Source organism: Cryptomeria japonica, chromosome 4 (genome assembly GCF_030272615.1).
Source record: "Cryptomeria japonica chromosome 4, Sugi_1.0, whole genome shotgun sequence".
Lineage (NCBI taxonomy): Eukaryota > Viridiplantae > Streptophyta > Pinopsida > Cupressales > Cupressaceae > Cryptomeria > Cryptomeria japonica.
This window is the reverse complement of record NC_081408.1, coordinates 746,359,428-746,378,406: the sequence shown is the minus strand read 5'-3', so window position 1 is coordinate 746,378,406 and position 18,979 is coordinate 746,359,428. Positions and strand designations below refer to the sequence as shown.

The window sequence follows — 18,979 nt, the reverse complement described above, 5'->3', positions numbered from 1 at the left end:
ACATCAAATCAAAACAAATTCCTCTCTCTTGAGGGAATTTCACAAGCAGGTAGCGAATTTCAGATCAGTGAATTTCATCAACATCAAGAGTGAATAGCGAACTTCATCCTCCAACACCAACATCAATCAAAGAATGAAAGTGAATTCAATCATGAAGGTGCAGATCCACTGATTCGGGAGGTGAATTTCATCATTAAGCAGCAAAATTCATTGGAAGAGCAGCAAACTCCTTGACATTATCAGACACCTCTTTGATCAGATTTAAGGTTAAACATCAAAAATCAGAGGCAACTATTGTATTTTGATTGATAGGAGGCTAAACACAGATCTGATTAGAAGCAAACAGTGATATATTTAGTAAATTAGACCTCCTTAATTCATTAAGAAAGTGCAGATGGGTGTAAAAATCAGTCTTATTTAACATCTAATTTCAGATTCATTCAAATGTAAGATTGATTCAAATCAATATTGTAGGTCATCTACTATCATTCTCATTAGCAAATAGGCTTAACCACATTAATATTTCACATATCTTTCACCATTCTCCTAATTTACACCTCTTATAGGTGAGGGATGGCGGCACCTAAACCTAGTGGAACTGTGAACCGTCAAGCACTCATCTCATTAGCAAATAGGCTTAACCACATTAATATTTCGCATATCTTTCACCATTCTCCTAATTTACACATCTCTTATAGGTGAGGTATGGCGGCACCTAAACCTAGTGGACCTGTGAACCGTCAAGCACTCATCAAGGAAGACTCGAGGAGCGGTGCATTAGAAACCAAGATCACATCTCATTGGAGCAGAATAGGAGACACCAATCTCGGGAAATTCGACACCAAGAAGTTCTAGAGCCCATTGTACACAAGTGAGCCTACTGCTACAATGAAGATGATGATGGATAGCAGGATTATAAATGCAGTTGGCTTCCCTCCTGCAGTGCGATGCTATGAGTTAATTGTCGAATGTGCCAAACACTATGATTCCCGCTCAAGAAGAATAGTGGCGAAGGATGGAAGAGTACTTGCTTATCTCTCGGAGACAACCAATAGTGAAGCATTTCATCTACCTGAGCCTAAAGACATGATCTACGTGAATGTGGAAGGAGCTACGTCAGCCCATCATCGACAAGTTTTGGTTATCAAAGAGTAGAGGTAGTAAGAGCAGAATGCCAGACAGATTACACAACGTGGACTTCAAAGATGAATTCAGAGACTTCATTACTCTACTTCATCGTGTGGTGGGTGCACCTAAGGCTTCATATTTTGAGGACTGGATGTTTACTTCATAGAGACAGTCACTCATGGCAAGAACGCAATCAATTGGGCGAGACTCATCAACAACAGTATCGATGTGCAACTAAGAAGACGAATGCGCACTAAGACATTCTACATGAGTTCATATGTTATATACTCTCTTGCAAGGAATTACGAGTATCCCGGACCGGTGTATAGAGGCATAGTCAGAGAGGACCAAGAGAAATAAAAGTGCATGAGTGTTATACACAGCTTCATCATCGGACTAAGCAACACTGTAGGAGAGTGAATGATGCATTCACTATGCACATCACGAGGTCGCCTCAAGGTGGACTTAATCAAAGACTTTCTCCAAAAGCACAAGCAGCGGTTCAACAGTATGGTGTATGGTTCATCCAATTCCCAAAGTTCACCTATATCAGAGTTTAAGGATGTCCTTCTCCTCCCTACGTGTTGCCACGCTACCCGACAGACATGATAGTGCTATTGGAGGTGGTGAGATAATTAGTGGCATATGTCAAGGCATATAGACACAAACATGGAACTAGTATCTCTTTTCCTATTAGACTCTATTGAAGCGTATCCTTTCCTTAAAGCAGCTAAGAACGTCGAAGGAGAGTTAGCCCTCTATTCACTCAAGCTATTCACTCCTAGAGATCACTTTGATCCATATGACAATATAAAAGAGATTAGGGGAAAGGAGCATGGACATCGGTGGCAGTTAGAAGACTATTGGATGAATATTCAAGATGATGTAGAAGTGAAGGAAAAGATGTATTCCAGGCTACCTCTCAATTTCATCAAAAAGTGTAAGTTGTTTAACGTTGCTGATCAAGTACAGGATAGCGGCAAATATCTCCAATCTGCCTATGCCAAAAAAAGCAAAGAAATCCATATCAATTGGGTTGACTTGGAGGTCACAGATTTGAAGGAGTTGATGAAACAAGTCTTGGAATACACTCGCATATAGATAGACATCCAGCATCAGAAGTTGAAAGAGCAGAACATAACAATGACATTCCACTCAGAAGCAAGCGCGAGTGGAAGTGCTTCCCAATCATCTCACTCAAGAGGCTCGAAGAGGAAAGATAATCGTGGAGAAAAAGAGCCATCAAGGAAGAAGCATAAATCAAATTTCAGTCATCCTTCCAGTACTTCCTCTAGGCGTGAAGAAGAGTTGAATCGGGATGAAAGACATGAAGAACAAAGGATAGATAAAGAATTGAGTCAAGAAGTAAATGAATCAATGGAATCTATAGTTCAGAATGATAAAGGCAAAGAAAAATCATCACAAGAACAAAAGGATCTCACTCCTCATATTCAAGAGATTGATGAAGATGAAGAAGAAGACAATGATGAGACCACTTCCCCACCCAGAGAAGAGCAAATGCTTGAAGAAATGCAAGTTGAAGAAGGGAGATCATCTATTCCAGAATGGCTTAAGGAAAGGCTAGCCAAAGAGGTGATAGCAGTTGATGAAGAACCAACATATGACTTAGAGAGCCTTCTAAGTCAGACTCAAAAGGTCACTGAGAAAAAGAAAGCTACAAAGATGTCTAAGGTGATCAGAGATGCTTCAAGTTCTTGGAAGTTACAAATAGCTATTCCAATGGTTGACAAGTATGAAGATGAAATCACAGCGGATGAATATGATATAGAGACTATTGATTTGGGTCCACTCACCTCCGAGCAAGCCATAGGTGATGCAAATGATTCATTGAAGACAGTTAATGACATGCTTAGAACGGAAGTAAACAAGAATAAAAGGTTAGAGAAGGAGATAAGTGTGTGGAGAATCCAACAATTCCAAGAACCATTGAGACAACAGAATCCAGCAGCTGCACCACCACCTTTGCTTCCTTTGGAATCAGTTGACCATATGGAGAAGATGAGGAATTCAACACAACTGATGGATACATGTATAGAGGACTCATATACCAAAGTGAGCAAGTTTATGAAAGGCACAATGAAGACACTTGATACAGTAATAAAAGTCCTTGGAAGGACTCATATCCTTATAGAAGCTTTTGAGGCATTTGCTCATACTATAGATGTTATCATCCCTGTCTTGCAAGTAACAAAGAGAACACCCAAGGAAGTCTTAACAAAAGAGAAAATAAGAAGAGAAGGATCTACGCCCAACTTTCTACATTGGAGTAGTCTACTTCGCACAAAGAAGATAGTTTTTGAAGCTATTGGAAACGAATGCAATCAAGTTCAAGATGATATGCACCTAATTCATGATAAGATAGTGGAAGTAGCACAGATCATCTTCGAGAGGAAGATTGATCCTGGAATGATTATAGAAGCTAAAGAATTGGAGGAAAGAATAAAAGTTATCTTTCATGGAACTGATGGAATGATCACCAAAAGGCAATTGGATGATATGCTCGCACTTGTAGTACTAGCCAGCAAAACACAAGAGCTTGAACCTGAATGGGAGAATGCTATCGTCAAGGCCTTTGAGGAAGTCATGCACATGGAAGAATAGTTGAAGATTCTACCAGAAGTTCCAGATTCTACCAGAAGTTCCGATGACTAAGATAGAGAGCATAACGACCAAATTCATTGAATATGCCAAAAGGAAAAGGGAGAAAGGAAACAAGATTTTAGAAGCAAGTTTGTTATGATCCTACTTGGCAACTCATTTTCTCATTGGAGGATGCTTCCTCGAATTATGTGCCAACACATGTTATTTTCTCATTGGCTGATTTCATGATAATGTTTATCTAGATAGGGTTTCATTTGTATCAAACCCTAATTAGGGTTTAGGTGGCAAAATCTTGGCCCTTGAACTTCATTTGATCTTGGCCCTTCATTGTATTTGGGAGTGATATATAAACCCCACTCATTTCATTTGTAAAAAGTTAGAGAAGTTAGAGAAATTAGAAATATTAGAGATTAGACAATAGACATTAGAGTTCAAAAGAGATAAGGGAAGGACTTGAAAGATTGTTGTTATTTAACTATTGGATTAATAAAACATTGAAGTTATGGTGTTTCTATTCAATCCTTGAAGCTTCTTACATGGTTTTTCATCCTCTCAAGTCAATCTCTGATATTGGTTTAAGTATTTAGATTGAATGATGGAATGTTGTACTTGATTTATTGTGAAGCTCCTAATCCATACCACTAGCCTCTTGCTAATTGTAAGTGCGCCTTGCATGGTCAACTGGAATCATTGAAAGTACTTAAGTTCAATTGTTGCTTAATCATGGATATGAATTCATGTGATGGTGTCTATGCTTTGTAGCAATTTGAAAAACTTCAAATGTCCTTAGAAGATTGCACTAGTTTCGGTGGAGTTATTCTTGTATGGCAATACTAAGACTGGTAGAGTTTCACTTGAATCGTCCTTCATCCATCCATTCCTAGGAATAGCTTAGTACCTCTCAACCCTTATCTTTTGCAATTTTTTTGATAAACATCTATAGTAATAGGAAATAACTTCATTGGATATCATCCGTAAAGCACTTCATAGTCTTCTCATGAGAAAGGCCCCTTGATGAAACAACAATCACAACGACCACTTGTGCTTATCCACACGTCAAGACCTGACAATACCAGAACCTTGGAGTTATCTCAAGTGATCCTTAAGCGAATCTTCAGCATTTGAGTAACTTTGTTCAAGAGAGGATAAGATACTTTTGGGTATTTTATTCTGTGTTCACATGTGCATAAAAAATACATCAATTGTAAAGATATTTCAATTTCAATTAAAGAACAAGTTATGAACTATGAATGCTATATATGGATATGAGGAATTATGTCAATGTCTAATAATTCTGATTTTTATCTGCAGGTCTGAAGGAGAGAGATCATTTAATATTTTCTATGTCTTCTCCACATGAATTCAATTGGCATATATATCATTTAGGCAACCGATCAATGCACCCATTGATCGGTGCCTTTACAATTATACCATTAACACAATGCTGATTATCGGTTCAAAAACCCCCCATAGCATATTGTAATATCATAATATAATGACTGATCAATATAATGAATCGTTTCATATAAACACCGATGATTCAAAGTGCACGATGTATATAATCCAACCGGTGCATTTGTTAACCAATGTTAATGCCAAATGAAGCGGTGTATTCATTAAACCCGATAACAAATATGCTCGATATAATTAAGCCCGATAACAGATGTGAATCGGTGCCAATGTTTATGCACCCGATAGCAAGTATGTATCGGCGAATTTAACCCGATAACTTATAGCATTTAATATGCTATCGGGTTAATACCCCGATAGCATATTAATGCCAATTAACAATTGACATTAATATGCTATCGGGTTGTTAGCCCGATAGCATAATGATAAGCAATGTTTGTACAATCCGATAATCATATGCAATATAAATCAGACATGAAGCATGTAGATAAATAACAGAACAAGGAAGGTTAGGAAGATCTTATCTTGCATAAGCTACCATGCATTAACACTCCCTCTTAGCTTTGGAAGATAGATAAGGCAACCTGCATCACATTTCCTTTTCATAACTAAGATAATGTCAGTCAGCAAAAATCATTTATACATGAGAAGTACCATCAAGACATATGATACAAAATAGAAGAACATCGCCTGAGCATGTGACATAAAGTATTATTTTAACATGTGATAAAAGTAAGAGAATCATCACCTGATCATGTGAGAAATCACCAAAACATGTGATCTGTAAGATTCATCAAGATATCACCTAACACGTGATATCAATATTGCCTAACATGCAATACTTAAGGATAAGTCTATGAGAAAGGTTAGTTTCTCATCATATCCAAGTTGTGATAAGTGCAATAACATTTGTAAATGTTTATCACAACATAGTCATGGCACATCCATGACTTACCAGAGATCCAACATGATCAATGGTTGAGATATCACCTACACGTGATATCAGTATTGCCTAACACGCAATACAAGGATAACCATATGAGAAGAGCTTAAGTTCTCATCATATCCAAGTTGTGATAATGCAATAACATTTGTACAAATGTTGTATCACAACATAGTCATGGCACATCCATGACTTACCAGTGATCCAACATGATTACTAGTTTGACTATCATAAGATCGTCACCTTATGATGTCTACATACAAGTGTTCAGTATCTGAGAGATCGTCACCTCTTAGATATGAACACAGGTGGCAAGAAGCCAAGAGATAGTCCAAACATGACAAAGAAGTTTACACATTAAACATCTTAAATATATGTAAGTATAGATTACAAAGCAGATTACCTTTCTATCATACCTAAACCCTTTCTGAAGTGATCAACCTTCACTCTAGAAAGTGGTTTGGTCAGAATATCTGCAATCTGATCTCCTGTACAGACATATTCTAACTTTATCACATTCCTGTCAACCATATCTCGTACATAGTGATATGGAATCTCAATATGTTTGGACCTGTCATGAAATATTGGATTTACAGAGAGTTTTATACAGCTTTGATTATCACACTGAATGATTGTAGGTTTCATCGGTTCTCCAAATAATCCCACGAGCAATTTCCTTAGCCATACTGCTTCTCGGGCAGCCATTGAAGCTGCAATATATTCAGCTTTTGTGGAACTCTGAGCTACTGAAGATTGTTTTCTGCTGATCCAGGATATCATGGCTGACCCTAAACTGAAGCAGCACCCTGAAGTGCTCTTTCTATCAGTCACACTGCCAGCCCAATCTGAATCTGTAAATCCATGTAGATCTATGTCAACCTTTTCATATTTAAGACCAAGCTTTAGGGTACCTTGTAGATATCTCATTATATGCTTTACTGCAACCAGGTGTATCTCCTTAGGTTCACACATGAACTGACTTAAGGCATTAACAGCATAGCAGATATCTGGCCTTGTATTTACCAAATACATCAGGGACCCAATCATCTTCCTGTATTGAGTGGGGTCAGTAGGTCTTGATTCTGCTGCTGCTTCTTTAAGTTTATGGAAGTTGGTTTCCATAGGAGAGGTCATGGGTCTGCAGTTTAGCATTCCAAATCTTGTCAATATGTCCAAGGTGTACTTCCCTTGGTTCAGTACAATATTATCAGAGTTCTGCCATACTTCCAATCCTAGGAAGTAATGAAGAAGCCCCAAGTCTTTCATATCAAATTCTGTGGATAGATCTTTCTTGCATTGATCTATTAGGTGATCATCTCCTATGATTAATAGGTCATCAACATATAAAATTAATATTAACATATCACCTTTATTTCTTTTGAGGTAGAGATTAGGATCTGCATCATTCTTAGAGAAACCCAGCTTTGAGAGATAGGTGTCAATTCTTTCATACCACGCTTTGGGAGCCTGTTTGAGCCCATAGAGAGCTTTCTTGAGTCTACACACATGAGACTCTGCATCATGAATTTCAAACCCTTCAGGTTGCTCTTAGTAGACTTCTTCCACGATCTCGCCATTTAGGAATGTTGTCTTAACATCCATCTGATGTACCTTCCACCCCTTTGCTGTTGCAATGGCTAGGACAGCTCTTACTGATGTGTACCTGGCAACAAGTGCAAATGTTTCTTCGTAATCTATTCCTTCCTTTTGTGAGAACCCTCTAGCTACAAATCTGGCCTTGTGTTTTTCAATACTGCCATCTGCAGCATGCTTGATTTTAAACAACCATTTAGAAGACACAACAGACTTCTTGGTTGGCCTAGGAACAATCTCCCAAACATCATTCTTCATAATGGACTGATATTCTTCAGTCATGGCATCTATCCATACTTGATGTTTGAGTGCATCTGAAACATTGTTAGGTTCAGCTTTAGAGAGATCATTCATAAGTGCAACATAGTTGATGAATTTATTAGGCCTCTTGCTTTCCCTGAAGGTTCCTGAAGGAGCAGCGAACTTTTGAGCTTCTGCTACAGTTTTGGTGGTCCATAGTGGTCTTTTCTTGCGATTATCTATAGGTGGGTCTTGTGTTTCACTTATAGTTTCCTCAAGATACTCCCTCTGAAGCTCAGGAGTAGGTTCTTCTTCTAGGTTAGGAGTAGGATTATGAATTTCAAGTTCTATTGTATTTTGGGCCCTTTTGAAGGCTAAATCTTCTTCGAAGATTACATCCCTACTGAGTTCAATATTTCTCTGCCCTTGTACATAGATTCTGTAGGCTTTAGAGGTTTCACTGTATCCTACAAGTATTCCCCTTTTTCCAGAGGGTTCTAGTTTTAGTCTTTTCTCTTTGGGTACATGAATATAGACCAGACACCCAAATATCCTAAGATGGCTGATATCTAGTTTTGTCTTGGTAAAGACTTCCTCAAGAGTTTTATCTTCAAGGTGTGAATGAGGACATCTATTTTGTATGTACACAGCAGTGTTAGTTGCTTCTGCCCAAAGGTTCAAGTTTAGATTTTGATCTAGTATCATGGCTTTGACAGCTTCTATTATGGTCCTATTTTTCCTTTCAGCTACTCCATTTTGTTGTGGATTATAAGGTATTGTCAACTCCCTCTTAATCCCAGAATTTTTACAAAAGTCTTTAAATAATCCTGATGTGTATTCCCCCTCATTGTCAGTTCTTAAGGTTTTAATTTTGTTTTCAGAGAGATTTTCTATTAATGTTTTAAACTCTTTAAACCTACTTAGGATCTCTTCTGATTCTTTACATTTCAAAAAGTAGATCCACGTCTTCCTAGAGTAGTCATCAACAAAAATTACATAGTACAAAAATCCCCCTAGCGAGGGTACAGACATAGGTCCACATACATCAGAATGAATTAACTCCAAAACTTTGCTAGTTTTCCTAGTACTATTCTGAAATGCACTTTTGGTATTTTTACCTTAGGCACACCCTTTGCATGCCTCTGAATGATATTGCTTCAACTTAGGTAGACCTATGACAAGGTTTCCCATAGTTGACAAAGCTCTATAATTCAGATGGCCTAATCTCCTGTGCCATACTTCATTTGCATTAGTTGCTTCATGGATCAATGCTAGATTGGGCTCTGTACATAGTTCATACAAATAGCCTTGTCTTCGACCAATGACCTTAGCGTCTTTGATGGAGGATCTCTTTGGCCAAGCCAACACCTTGTTTTCCATGAAGGTCACTCTGTATCCTTGATCTTCTAGTGCTGATATGGAGATTAGATTTCTTTTGATGCCTGGAACATATAGTTCTTCTTCAAGTCGTAGTGACATGCCTGTCTTCAGTTTGATGGTGCAGGTTCCAATTCCTCTAACTGGATGTGAAGAATCGTCTCCGATGGTTACTTCCTCATCATCTTTCTCTATCATGGAGTCTAGTATTTCTCTAAAGCCGGTGATGTGTCTGGATGAACCACTGTCGATCACCCATGAGTTAGACTTGTTTGAAGCATGGCTTGTAAGTGCTGAGTAGAGGACATAGTTCTCGGAGTCATTTTCTCTTCTAGATTTCCTCACTTTTGCAAATGTGGTTTGCTTCCCTTTCTCCGAACAGTTTGCAACATAGTGTCCGAATTTGTCACACCTATAACATTGAACATGTGATAGGTCTTTCTTAGAAGTGTTCTTTCCTTGTTTAGCTTTTCTTTTCCTGAATTGCTTCTTTTTGTACTTCTTATTGATGTTTGTATTTAGGACTTGCAAGTCTTCATCTATATTCTTCTGTTTTATTCCTACCTTGTTCAATCTGGATTCTTCTTGTAGACAGTCATCTCTTAGTCTTTCAAACTTAGGATATTTGGACCTAGCACTGATGCCTTGGACGAATGTGTTCCATCCACTAGGCAATCCATCTAGAGCAATGAGTGTTAACTCTTTGCTTTGGATGTCGTATCCAAGGGAAGCTAGGTCATCTCTTAGGCTTGATATCCTCATGAAGTAGGAGTTAATTGTCTCCCCTTTGTTCATACTGATATGGTTGATCTCTCGTTTTAATGCCAGAGTACGACTTGCATTTGATATCTCAAATGTCCTTTCAAGTGCCTTGAACATTTTATAAGCCATCTCCTGCTTTCTAATGATGGGCATTATATTATTTCTTACCCCATCCACTATTATTTTAATAGCCTTATCATTTCCCTCGATCCATGTGGATTTCTCGGTTTCATCTTCTGGTTGTGCACTTTCAGTTTGGACATATGAATCAACTTTGTTTTCTCTTAAAATCATTTTGATTCTAAACTTCCAAGCTGAAAAATCTTCGCTACCTCCGAGTCTATCTTCGAATTTGATAGCATTGGCCATTATGGAAATGTGATGTAGTTTGTAACTTAATCCTTGAATTTTATCAAAATTGAATAGCCTTAGGTTCGATTACCTTGGCTCTGATACCATGTAAAGTTATTTCAATTTCAATTAAAGAACAAGTTATGAACTATGAATGCTATATATGGATATGAGGAATTATGTCAATGTCTAATAATTCTGATTTTTATCTGCAGGTCTGAAGGAGAGAGATCATTTAATATTTTCTATGTCTTCTCCAAATGAATTCAATTGGCCTATATATCATTTAGGCAACCGGTCAATTGGTGTATTGACCGGTCATGCCTTTTAGGCATGACCGATCAATGCACCCATTGATCGGTGCCTTTACAATTATACCATTAACACAATGCTGATTATCGGTTCAAAAACCCCCGATAGCATATTGTAATATCATAATATAATGACTGATCAATATAATGAATCGGTTCATATAAACACCGATGATTCAAAGTGCACGATTTATATAATCCAACCGGTGCATTTGTTAACCAATGTTAATGCCAAATGAAGTGGTGTATTCATTAAACCCGATAACAAATATGCCCGATATAATTAAGCCCGATAACAGATGTGAATCAGTGCCAATGTTTATGCACCCGATAGCAAGTATGTATCGGCGAATTTAACCCGATAACTTATAGCATTTAATATGCTATCGGGTTAATACCCCGATAGCATATTAATGCCAATTAACAATTGACATTAATATGCTATCGGGTTGTTAGCCCGATAGCATAATGATAAGCAATGTTTGTACAATCCGATAATCATATGCAATATAAATCAGACATGAAGCATGTAGATAAATAACAGAACAAGGAAGGTTAGGAAGATCTTATCTTGCATAAGCTACCATGCATTAACATCAACAAGGTTGATCTTCATAAAGTCTATAGTTTGCTCCTTAGTTTTATAGGAAAACCTGTTGTAACTCGGAATCCCGAATGCTTCCTGAATGGCTAGTTCTTCAAGAGGAGCCAAGACTCTTCCATTTGGCACAACTATTTCTCTCTCCTGTGAGTTGTAGTTTATGGCGCATTCAACCATCAATTATGCACATTCCATGGCCGGTGGAAATCCATGGCCGGTGGATGATGCCATTTCTCATCATCCGGCTAGCAATGGGTGTTGGCAAAAATCCATCTAGCTCGTACATTCTTTTTCTGAATTCTTTGAAGTCTACGTGCCCGAGGTTGGTGTTTGTGACATTCTTCCATTTGGAAATGATTTTTGACTCTGGCTGTAACCCCTTACTGATGAACTTCATCTGTTCTTTTCTCGAAGGTGCTCCCTTGGTAGTCATAAACCTGCAAAAGGGATAAAAATTCAATATTATTTTCAAGAAAATTCAAAGGTTTTAACCCTGATTTTGGAACTTCAACTTGAAAATTTCACTTTCAGCCTGTCAAAAGGCTAAATATCTGTGAAAAATCAGACTGAAAGTGGAAAAAATTGGCTAAGTACTTAGCAAATTTCGAAAAATAAATGGTTTAGACAGAAGAAATCAATGAAGAATATGAATTTCTTGAGCCTCTGGGATTTGTTTTTACTGATTTTGATGAAAATTTGTCTTAAACTCAGAAAAAGCACCTTGTTCTTTCTTTCAACACTTGGAAAATTTTACTTCTTCAAAATTCAATCTTCCAAACCTTCAAGAGAGAGAGAAAACTTCTTCCAAAATCGAACTCCAATCTTCAAACCTAATAATGAATTTTGAAAGGGACAAGTTGAGTTGATATAGAGTTGAGAAGTTCGATTTTTTGAAGCTTCCTGTTTTTGTTTTTTTTTTCATTTTTTTGTTTTCTCTAGGTTCATCGAACTTAGCCTTGTTTTATTTCCTCCAAAATGGAAGGTTTTATTCTTCATCCAAGGCAATTTGGCATAGAATCTTCTAGATGATTCTCCAAAAAATTTCTAAGTGTTGATCTTATTCTCCCTTTGAAAATAATTTTAAGTGTTGGAAAAATATAAACATATTTCCATGTATTTTATTTTCCAACCCCTTCATCTTGATCATTGGTGAATTATCCATGTGCTTTATGTCAAATTTATTTGTTCTACGCGATTTTCCCTTCTCATGGTGAATTTGATCGTCTTCATCTCTAGTCAGATTTTATCACTTGGCTAGCCATTTCATCTTTCCCTTGGCGGACTAGAAGCTTGTATGGACATCTTCTTTTTTAGCCTAGGCGAACTTGGTTATGTTTTGGACATTGTTAATCATGCCTTAGGTGGACTTGGAGGTTTGTTTAGCCATCTATATGTCTTTCTTTTCCTTTCGGCGGACTTTGTTGTTTGTTGGACAATGCCAACTTCCAAGCTTTGTGCAATATACTTTGCCACTAGGAATATCTAGACATTGCTTCTTATGCATAGGCGGACTTTGATCTTTACATGCCATCTCATCTTACTTCCCTTGGCAGACTTGGAGGTTGCTTAGACTTGTCTTTCTTTTCACTCCTTCCAAGGCGGACTTTCAACTTGTTATGACATACTCCTCAATCTCCCTTAGGCGGACTTCATACTTCTTCATGCTACGTTTTAGGAAGACTTCATTATGCTTTTCCCTTGCCATCTTGGCCTAGGCGGACTTTGGCTTAGTTTGGATGTCTTTAACTTCCTTTCTTTGCTTTCAAGGCAGGCTTTAGATAACCTTTGCCATATGCTTCAACATGTTAAGCGAATTTTGAACTTATCTAACAAAGGCGGAATTTACCCTTCCATTGGCCACCTCCTTTCATACTTGGCGGACTTTAAGTCTTATTGGACAAGGCAGAGTTTGAGGCTGTTTGGACATCCTTTAGGAGGGCGGACTGTTGTTGTGCCATATTTGTATATGCTAGGGCGGACTTGGCCTTCCATTTGCCAACCCCCTTGCTGGGCGGACTTTGCCATTGTTGTGCCATCTTTCCTAGGCGGACTTTAAGTAGTCTTTGGCAAAAGCGGACTTGGCAAGTGTTTAGACAGTCCTCTTAACTACAAGTCGGAGTTTGTTTCACATTTGCCATCCTTTCTAATTGCAAGTTGTAGTTTAGGAATGTCTGGACAGTCCTCTTCATATGCAGATCGGACTTCACTCTTGTTTAGACATATCCAAACCTTGGCTAGGCGGACTTCCAGCTCTATTGGACAATATTCCTATTGGACATGGCAGACTTGAAGACTCATAAGCCATGCATTCCTTTTGACCTTCATGCCATTCAAACTGGCATGTTCATGCTTGATCTGCTATGTGTCTGGAACATGCTTTCTTGCAAGGCAGACTTGTCTACTGATTGGAACATGCTCTTCTCCCTTGCCTTGGCGAATTTGAAGATGACAGCCTTTAGATGCTTTAAGCCATACTCGTTGAACTCGCTCTTGGACAATCTCTTCATAGCTATAACACTTAGATGAATTCTTTTGCTCAACCATGATCATACCTGGAACTTTTGGAACAAACCCTAGTTTGGGGCTTTTACCCTGCTTTTTTCACTTTGAGATATAATTTTTCGATTCTGAAGACATGGGCACTGATGCCACGACCTAAGGGACCAAACACTAGGTCTACATTTTTAAAAAAAGCAAGAAAAAGCAAAAAGCAAGCCAAAAAAAGCTACTTCCCGGATTGGTCCCAAAGTGCCAAAAATTCCTAAAAAAATTGGAAGGTGTCAGAATTGACCCAAAGCAATTGCGATCTTCGTCCTTCAGGCCTTCTGAGTGCTTTGGTGATTTCCAAACACTGATCGGGGCAAGAATTCTCTATTTGGCTCAAGGTGACTCTTGGAAAAACTCTAACTCTAAACTCTCGAAAAAGGAAGACTTATGAAATTGCAGAGCTTAAAAAAACCTAAAAAGCAAACAACTGGGGGTCCCCATTTGCAATGGGGCGATGCGTGAAATAGGTCACAACAGGACCTCATAACTTTGTTCAACTTATAACGGACAACGTAAAGTTGTTGGTTTTTTGGTTGAGGAACGATATCAACATATCTTTTGGACACCTTGTGTGGCCCAGTCACTAAATCTTATGCTACAAAAGATTGTAAATAAAATTGGCTCGATCAAAGAGATGTATGCAAAGGCTGAGGACATCCAGATGTTCATCACCAAGCAGCAAATGTCTCAAGAAAGTTTGAGATCATTTTCAAAATTGGAGCTATTGAAGGTAAGTAGTATAAAATTTTACATTTTCTGATTTTCATAATTTGATTGTGTATTATAATTCTTCTTTAAAGTTTGTTTTTAACTTTATATCCTTTTGGCTTAAATTTCTATTATAGGTTGCAAAGACGTGTTTTGCCCCTAACACAATCGTCTTAAGATGACTTGTGAAAGTTAGAAAGGCACTTTCTAATATGAAGATTAGCCGAAATTGGTCCATATGGAAGCAAAGCAACACTAAGAGGGCAACAAAAATTAGGCAAAGGATATTAGATGATTCATGGTGGGATCGTGTGGAGTATCTCCTTAATTTCATCAAGCCCATTACGAGCATGATTTGCTATACAGACATGGACAAGCCTTGCATTAGAGAGTAAGTATATGATGGCATCGACTTGATGCTTGAGAAGATGAAGTGCATTATAAGTATAAAAGAGCAAGACCCTAAGGAGACTTTCTTCGAAAAAGTGCATGCAATTGTTGAAGAAAGATGGAACAAGATGACCACTCCATTACATCTTCTTGGCTATGCATTGACTCCGAAATACTCCAGCAATCAAATTTTTTAATATGCCAAGAAGGTTTTTACCCCATATAGAAATTCTTAAGTATTTGAAGGGTACAAGGCAATATTCCTTAGACTCTTCCATGAAGATGAATTGTGAGATACAATTACAAATGAGTTCATAGATTTTGTGCACTCAAATCGTTGAAGTGTTGAGGCTCTTTGTGATAGGTTTAAGAAGGATGCTCATTGCTCATAGTTAATGGTACTTCCATGGCCAATTCTTACAACAACTACAGCACCTCGCGATCAAAATTTTATCACAAATTAGTTTAACAATTAGTGACTATTTATTTTTTAGTATTTAAGGTTTTATTTAGTTTTTTATTTTTTAACAGTTGGAAATTCTATTAATAAATGTATAACTTTAATTGTTTACTTTGTCTTCATAGGTTGCTAGTTCATCTGCATCAGAAAGAAATTAGAGCACATTTCTTTTATCCTCTCAGTAAAACACAACAAATTGCACTCAAAAAGAGCGCAGAACTTGGTATATGTGGATTCCAACTTGCATCTCCTTTCACATAAACAACATGACTACAAGGGGAGATGAAGATGTGGAATATAGAGCAAAAGGGTATTGACTTGGATGCTTCCACTTCTCAACATATGGTATTTGATGAATCAAAAAGCGAGCACACTATTAGCACAAGTGCAATTGCAAATGACTCTGCCATTGCTTGTGGTTTATCTAATGTTCCTATATCATCTAAGGCCAATGATGATGATGATGTTGATTATTTAGAGAATGCATTTGATGATGTTAAAAGTTTCAATTAAACTTGAGCTTGATATTATTATTTTGATATTGAACTTGAAGTATATGATGCTATGATTAAAAGTATATATACATATGATTTTTACATGGTTTTGTACTAACAAACCCAAATGAACCCAAACCCCCCCAGAAAAATAATTAGCCGAACTAGTTAACCGGATCCCCGAACCCAAACCTTAACCCGAAACAGAACTAGCAACTTAGATTTATATTAATAAGTCACTTCATGAAGGCAACCTCCTATTCCCAATAAGACCAAAACTTGAAATACAATTCTTAATAGCTACTCATGCATCATTGTACAATATAAATCCCCTAATCCCATTAGGTCGACCTCACTCACAATAAATATGCTTTCTAACTAATAAATGACTTAAGATAAGGATTATGTGAACCATGATTATCACATATCCTGATACAATGGGTTAAGGGAGCAATTTTTGTATCAAAAATTATATATGCATGTCACTTGAAAGGTGTCAACAAGAGACTAGGAAACTATGCATCAAAATCCATTGAATACATAAAGGAAGCTTCCATCGAACAATTTAAATGTACATAAATTCACATGAAAAAATTGAGATAAAATTTTGTACAATTTTAAAATATATTTGTGAAAATTTAATTTGTTTTGTCTCTTCAGATTTGTCAATTAGGGTTGGCCCCTTTTGGACTTTTAGGGTGTGACTTCTTCCACACTTATTTTTTGTGAATGCGCAATATTCTCTTTTTATATAAGTAATATAAAATGCTTATTCATAAAAAATAAAAATAAAAAGTATGCAAGTTAAAAAAATGAAATGAAAAGAAGCTATAAAGGTGTCTTATTTAATGAAAACTTAAATTGTCCTTAAGTATGCACAGCTGACACTTTTCCAAAACGTGTTGTACATGAACATAAAAAAGTAATATTCTCTTTTTATATAAAACGCTTATTCATAAAAAATAAAAATAAAAAAGTATGCAAGTTAAAAAAAATGAAACAAAAAGAAGCTATAAAGACACTATTCAAAAACGTGTTGGACATGAACATGTAAAATTTCTTCATTACACACTAATTCTTTTGAAAGATGCCAGAAGTCATCCAATAAATTGCATGTTCTGAGTTTCTAATTCAAGATGTAGATTCAATCTATACAGTGAACAAGCAGTTACAAAAAGCAAATATTTAGAAGTTCAGATTTGATATTGATTAGCAATTGAACAATAACATTGAATCAGTGACTAAATATAATGTATAAGATATTTAGAGGTCCAAGTTTCCACACCTGTATTGGGAGAGACTTCTCAACAGGAATAACTGGTTGAGGCCCATAAATTATGCTGCTTCTTAGTATTGCATAATTTGAGTAATTTGATCGTATATATTCTTCCGCTATAACTTTTGATTTTCCATATACATTTATAGGATTTGTTTCATCCTCTTCTATGTAGAAAAGCTTTATTCCTTCGTATACTGTTAGTTGCATTAGAGAATCCAATTAATGAATCACAAACCCCATTTTTTAGGTTAACAATGTAAGAATTTGGGAGAAACACAACACATTTATATCAACAAAATAAATCAAATCCACTGAAATAAAACATCTCAGCTCTAAAAGGAAGCAGTTGCAGCAATATGTATAATGACACAATACTTCAGCAACAATAAATGCTGTGTTTGCAAAAATTATTTTGGAGGATAGCCTGAATTAAAGTTTATCCTCTTCAAATATAAGGATATTAATGATAATCGGTATCAAGGGAGTTGTCATGCATCATTAGTGGGTTAGATGAGCAGATTTATGAGCCAGATATGCCAAATGTGGAGAACCACCAATCAGTAAGTGGTTTGCCATAAGTCACTTTGACAAGTTGGTTGTTTGTAGGTAATCTGTTATTATGGACCATAAAAGGCCAAGCTAAAGTAATTTTTGGGGATCCATCCTACTCTGAGAAAAGAGAATTTTATGTGTGTGTAGGGGGAATCCAACAGTCTGTGCAATGCTTGTAGAATATTAGTATAATGTGTATGATGGATGTTCCTTCGATTTATAAACTGTTTGATATGCAATCTGTCCATAATTACACCAATATGGCATCAGAATCAAGGGTGTAACACCCAGTCATAAATGATGTGTGTGCCATGGGTGCAAGCAAGATTCTTATGTGTTGACCATTTTTTGTATTATTGCAAAAACCTTTGTTGATTGATTGTTCAGGAGACATCGAAGGTGGTGGTCAACCCGCTAGTGCAAGATCACTGCTAAGAAAAATCTGTTGTTGAAGTTACAGACTTCTGCCTGTCATTGCCCAGTTGTGCAAGTTGTGTGGCCTAGAAAAATACACTTTTAATTTGGGGTGTTTGGCATAACTGTATAAAATTTGAATGTATCAAAAGGAAGTGACTTCTCAAAGGGAGTGGTTAGTATCATAGGCATCAAGGGTAGCAATGAGTTTTGGGGTGATTTCTCCATTTTGCTTTCCTAGAGTTTTGATGATTTCAATGCCCTTCTCTCTTGAGAATTTCCTCTTTAAATTCTGTTGTGAGGTATTCCCACATCACCTCGTAGCAAATGGGGACCCCCACTTTTGGCTTTCTAGGATTAGTCCTTTTTGCTCAGTCCTAGGTTGTCTTAGAGTCCTTACTATTAATTTTTGCATTGAAGGGATAGAATTTCTTGAGTAGCCAAGAATTCATCAATCAGGTGAAAAGGGATTGAATGAGGAGTCTTCCCTAGGGTCACTTTTGAAGATCAATTTGACATGGACATTGAAGTGACTCAAGAATTGGAAGTTTGGATGAATAAAGTATAGGCAATGGGAGAGATTGAACGAAGTGTCTACATAGAGTCATATCCCTTGCTGGAGCCAACTTGCCTTAGACACGTCCTTTGTCTCAAGATTAGAGCGAATTCCTTCCTTGAGCGTTTTTGAAGGGTAAAAGTTAACATGTTTCATGAAGGTTTGGGATATGATCTAGTAGAGTGAAGGAAAGTGAAGGATTGAGTTTAAAGTTGTTTGAGATCATGTACCTCTCTAAGGA

At 37.0% G+C, this 18,979-nt stretch overlaps 1 protein-coding gene across 3 annotated transcripts in view; it reads right to left on the bottom strand.

The window, feature by feature from the left end:
- Positions 1-18,979, bottom strand: part of LOC131076663 (uncharacterized) — a 144,785-nt gene that overhangs the window by 106,155 nt on the left and 19,651 nt on the right. For all 3 annotated transcript variants that reach the window (XR_009372380.1, XM_059220130.1, XM_059220129.1), the window contains exon 3: positions 17,223-17,410. Coding sequence is in view for 2 of the 3 variants with exons in the window: in XM_059220130.1 (XP_059076113.1) it covers positions 17,223-17,410 (188 nt within the window). In the remaining variant the exon portion in view is untranslated. The remainder of the gene's footprint in view (positions 1-17,222; positions 17,411-18,979) is intronic.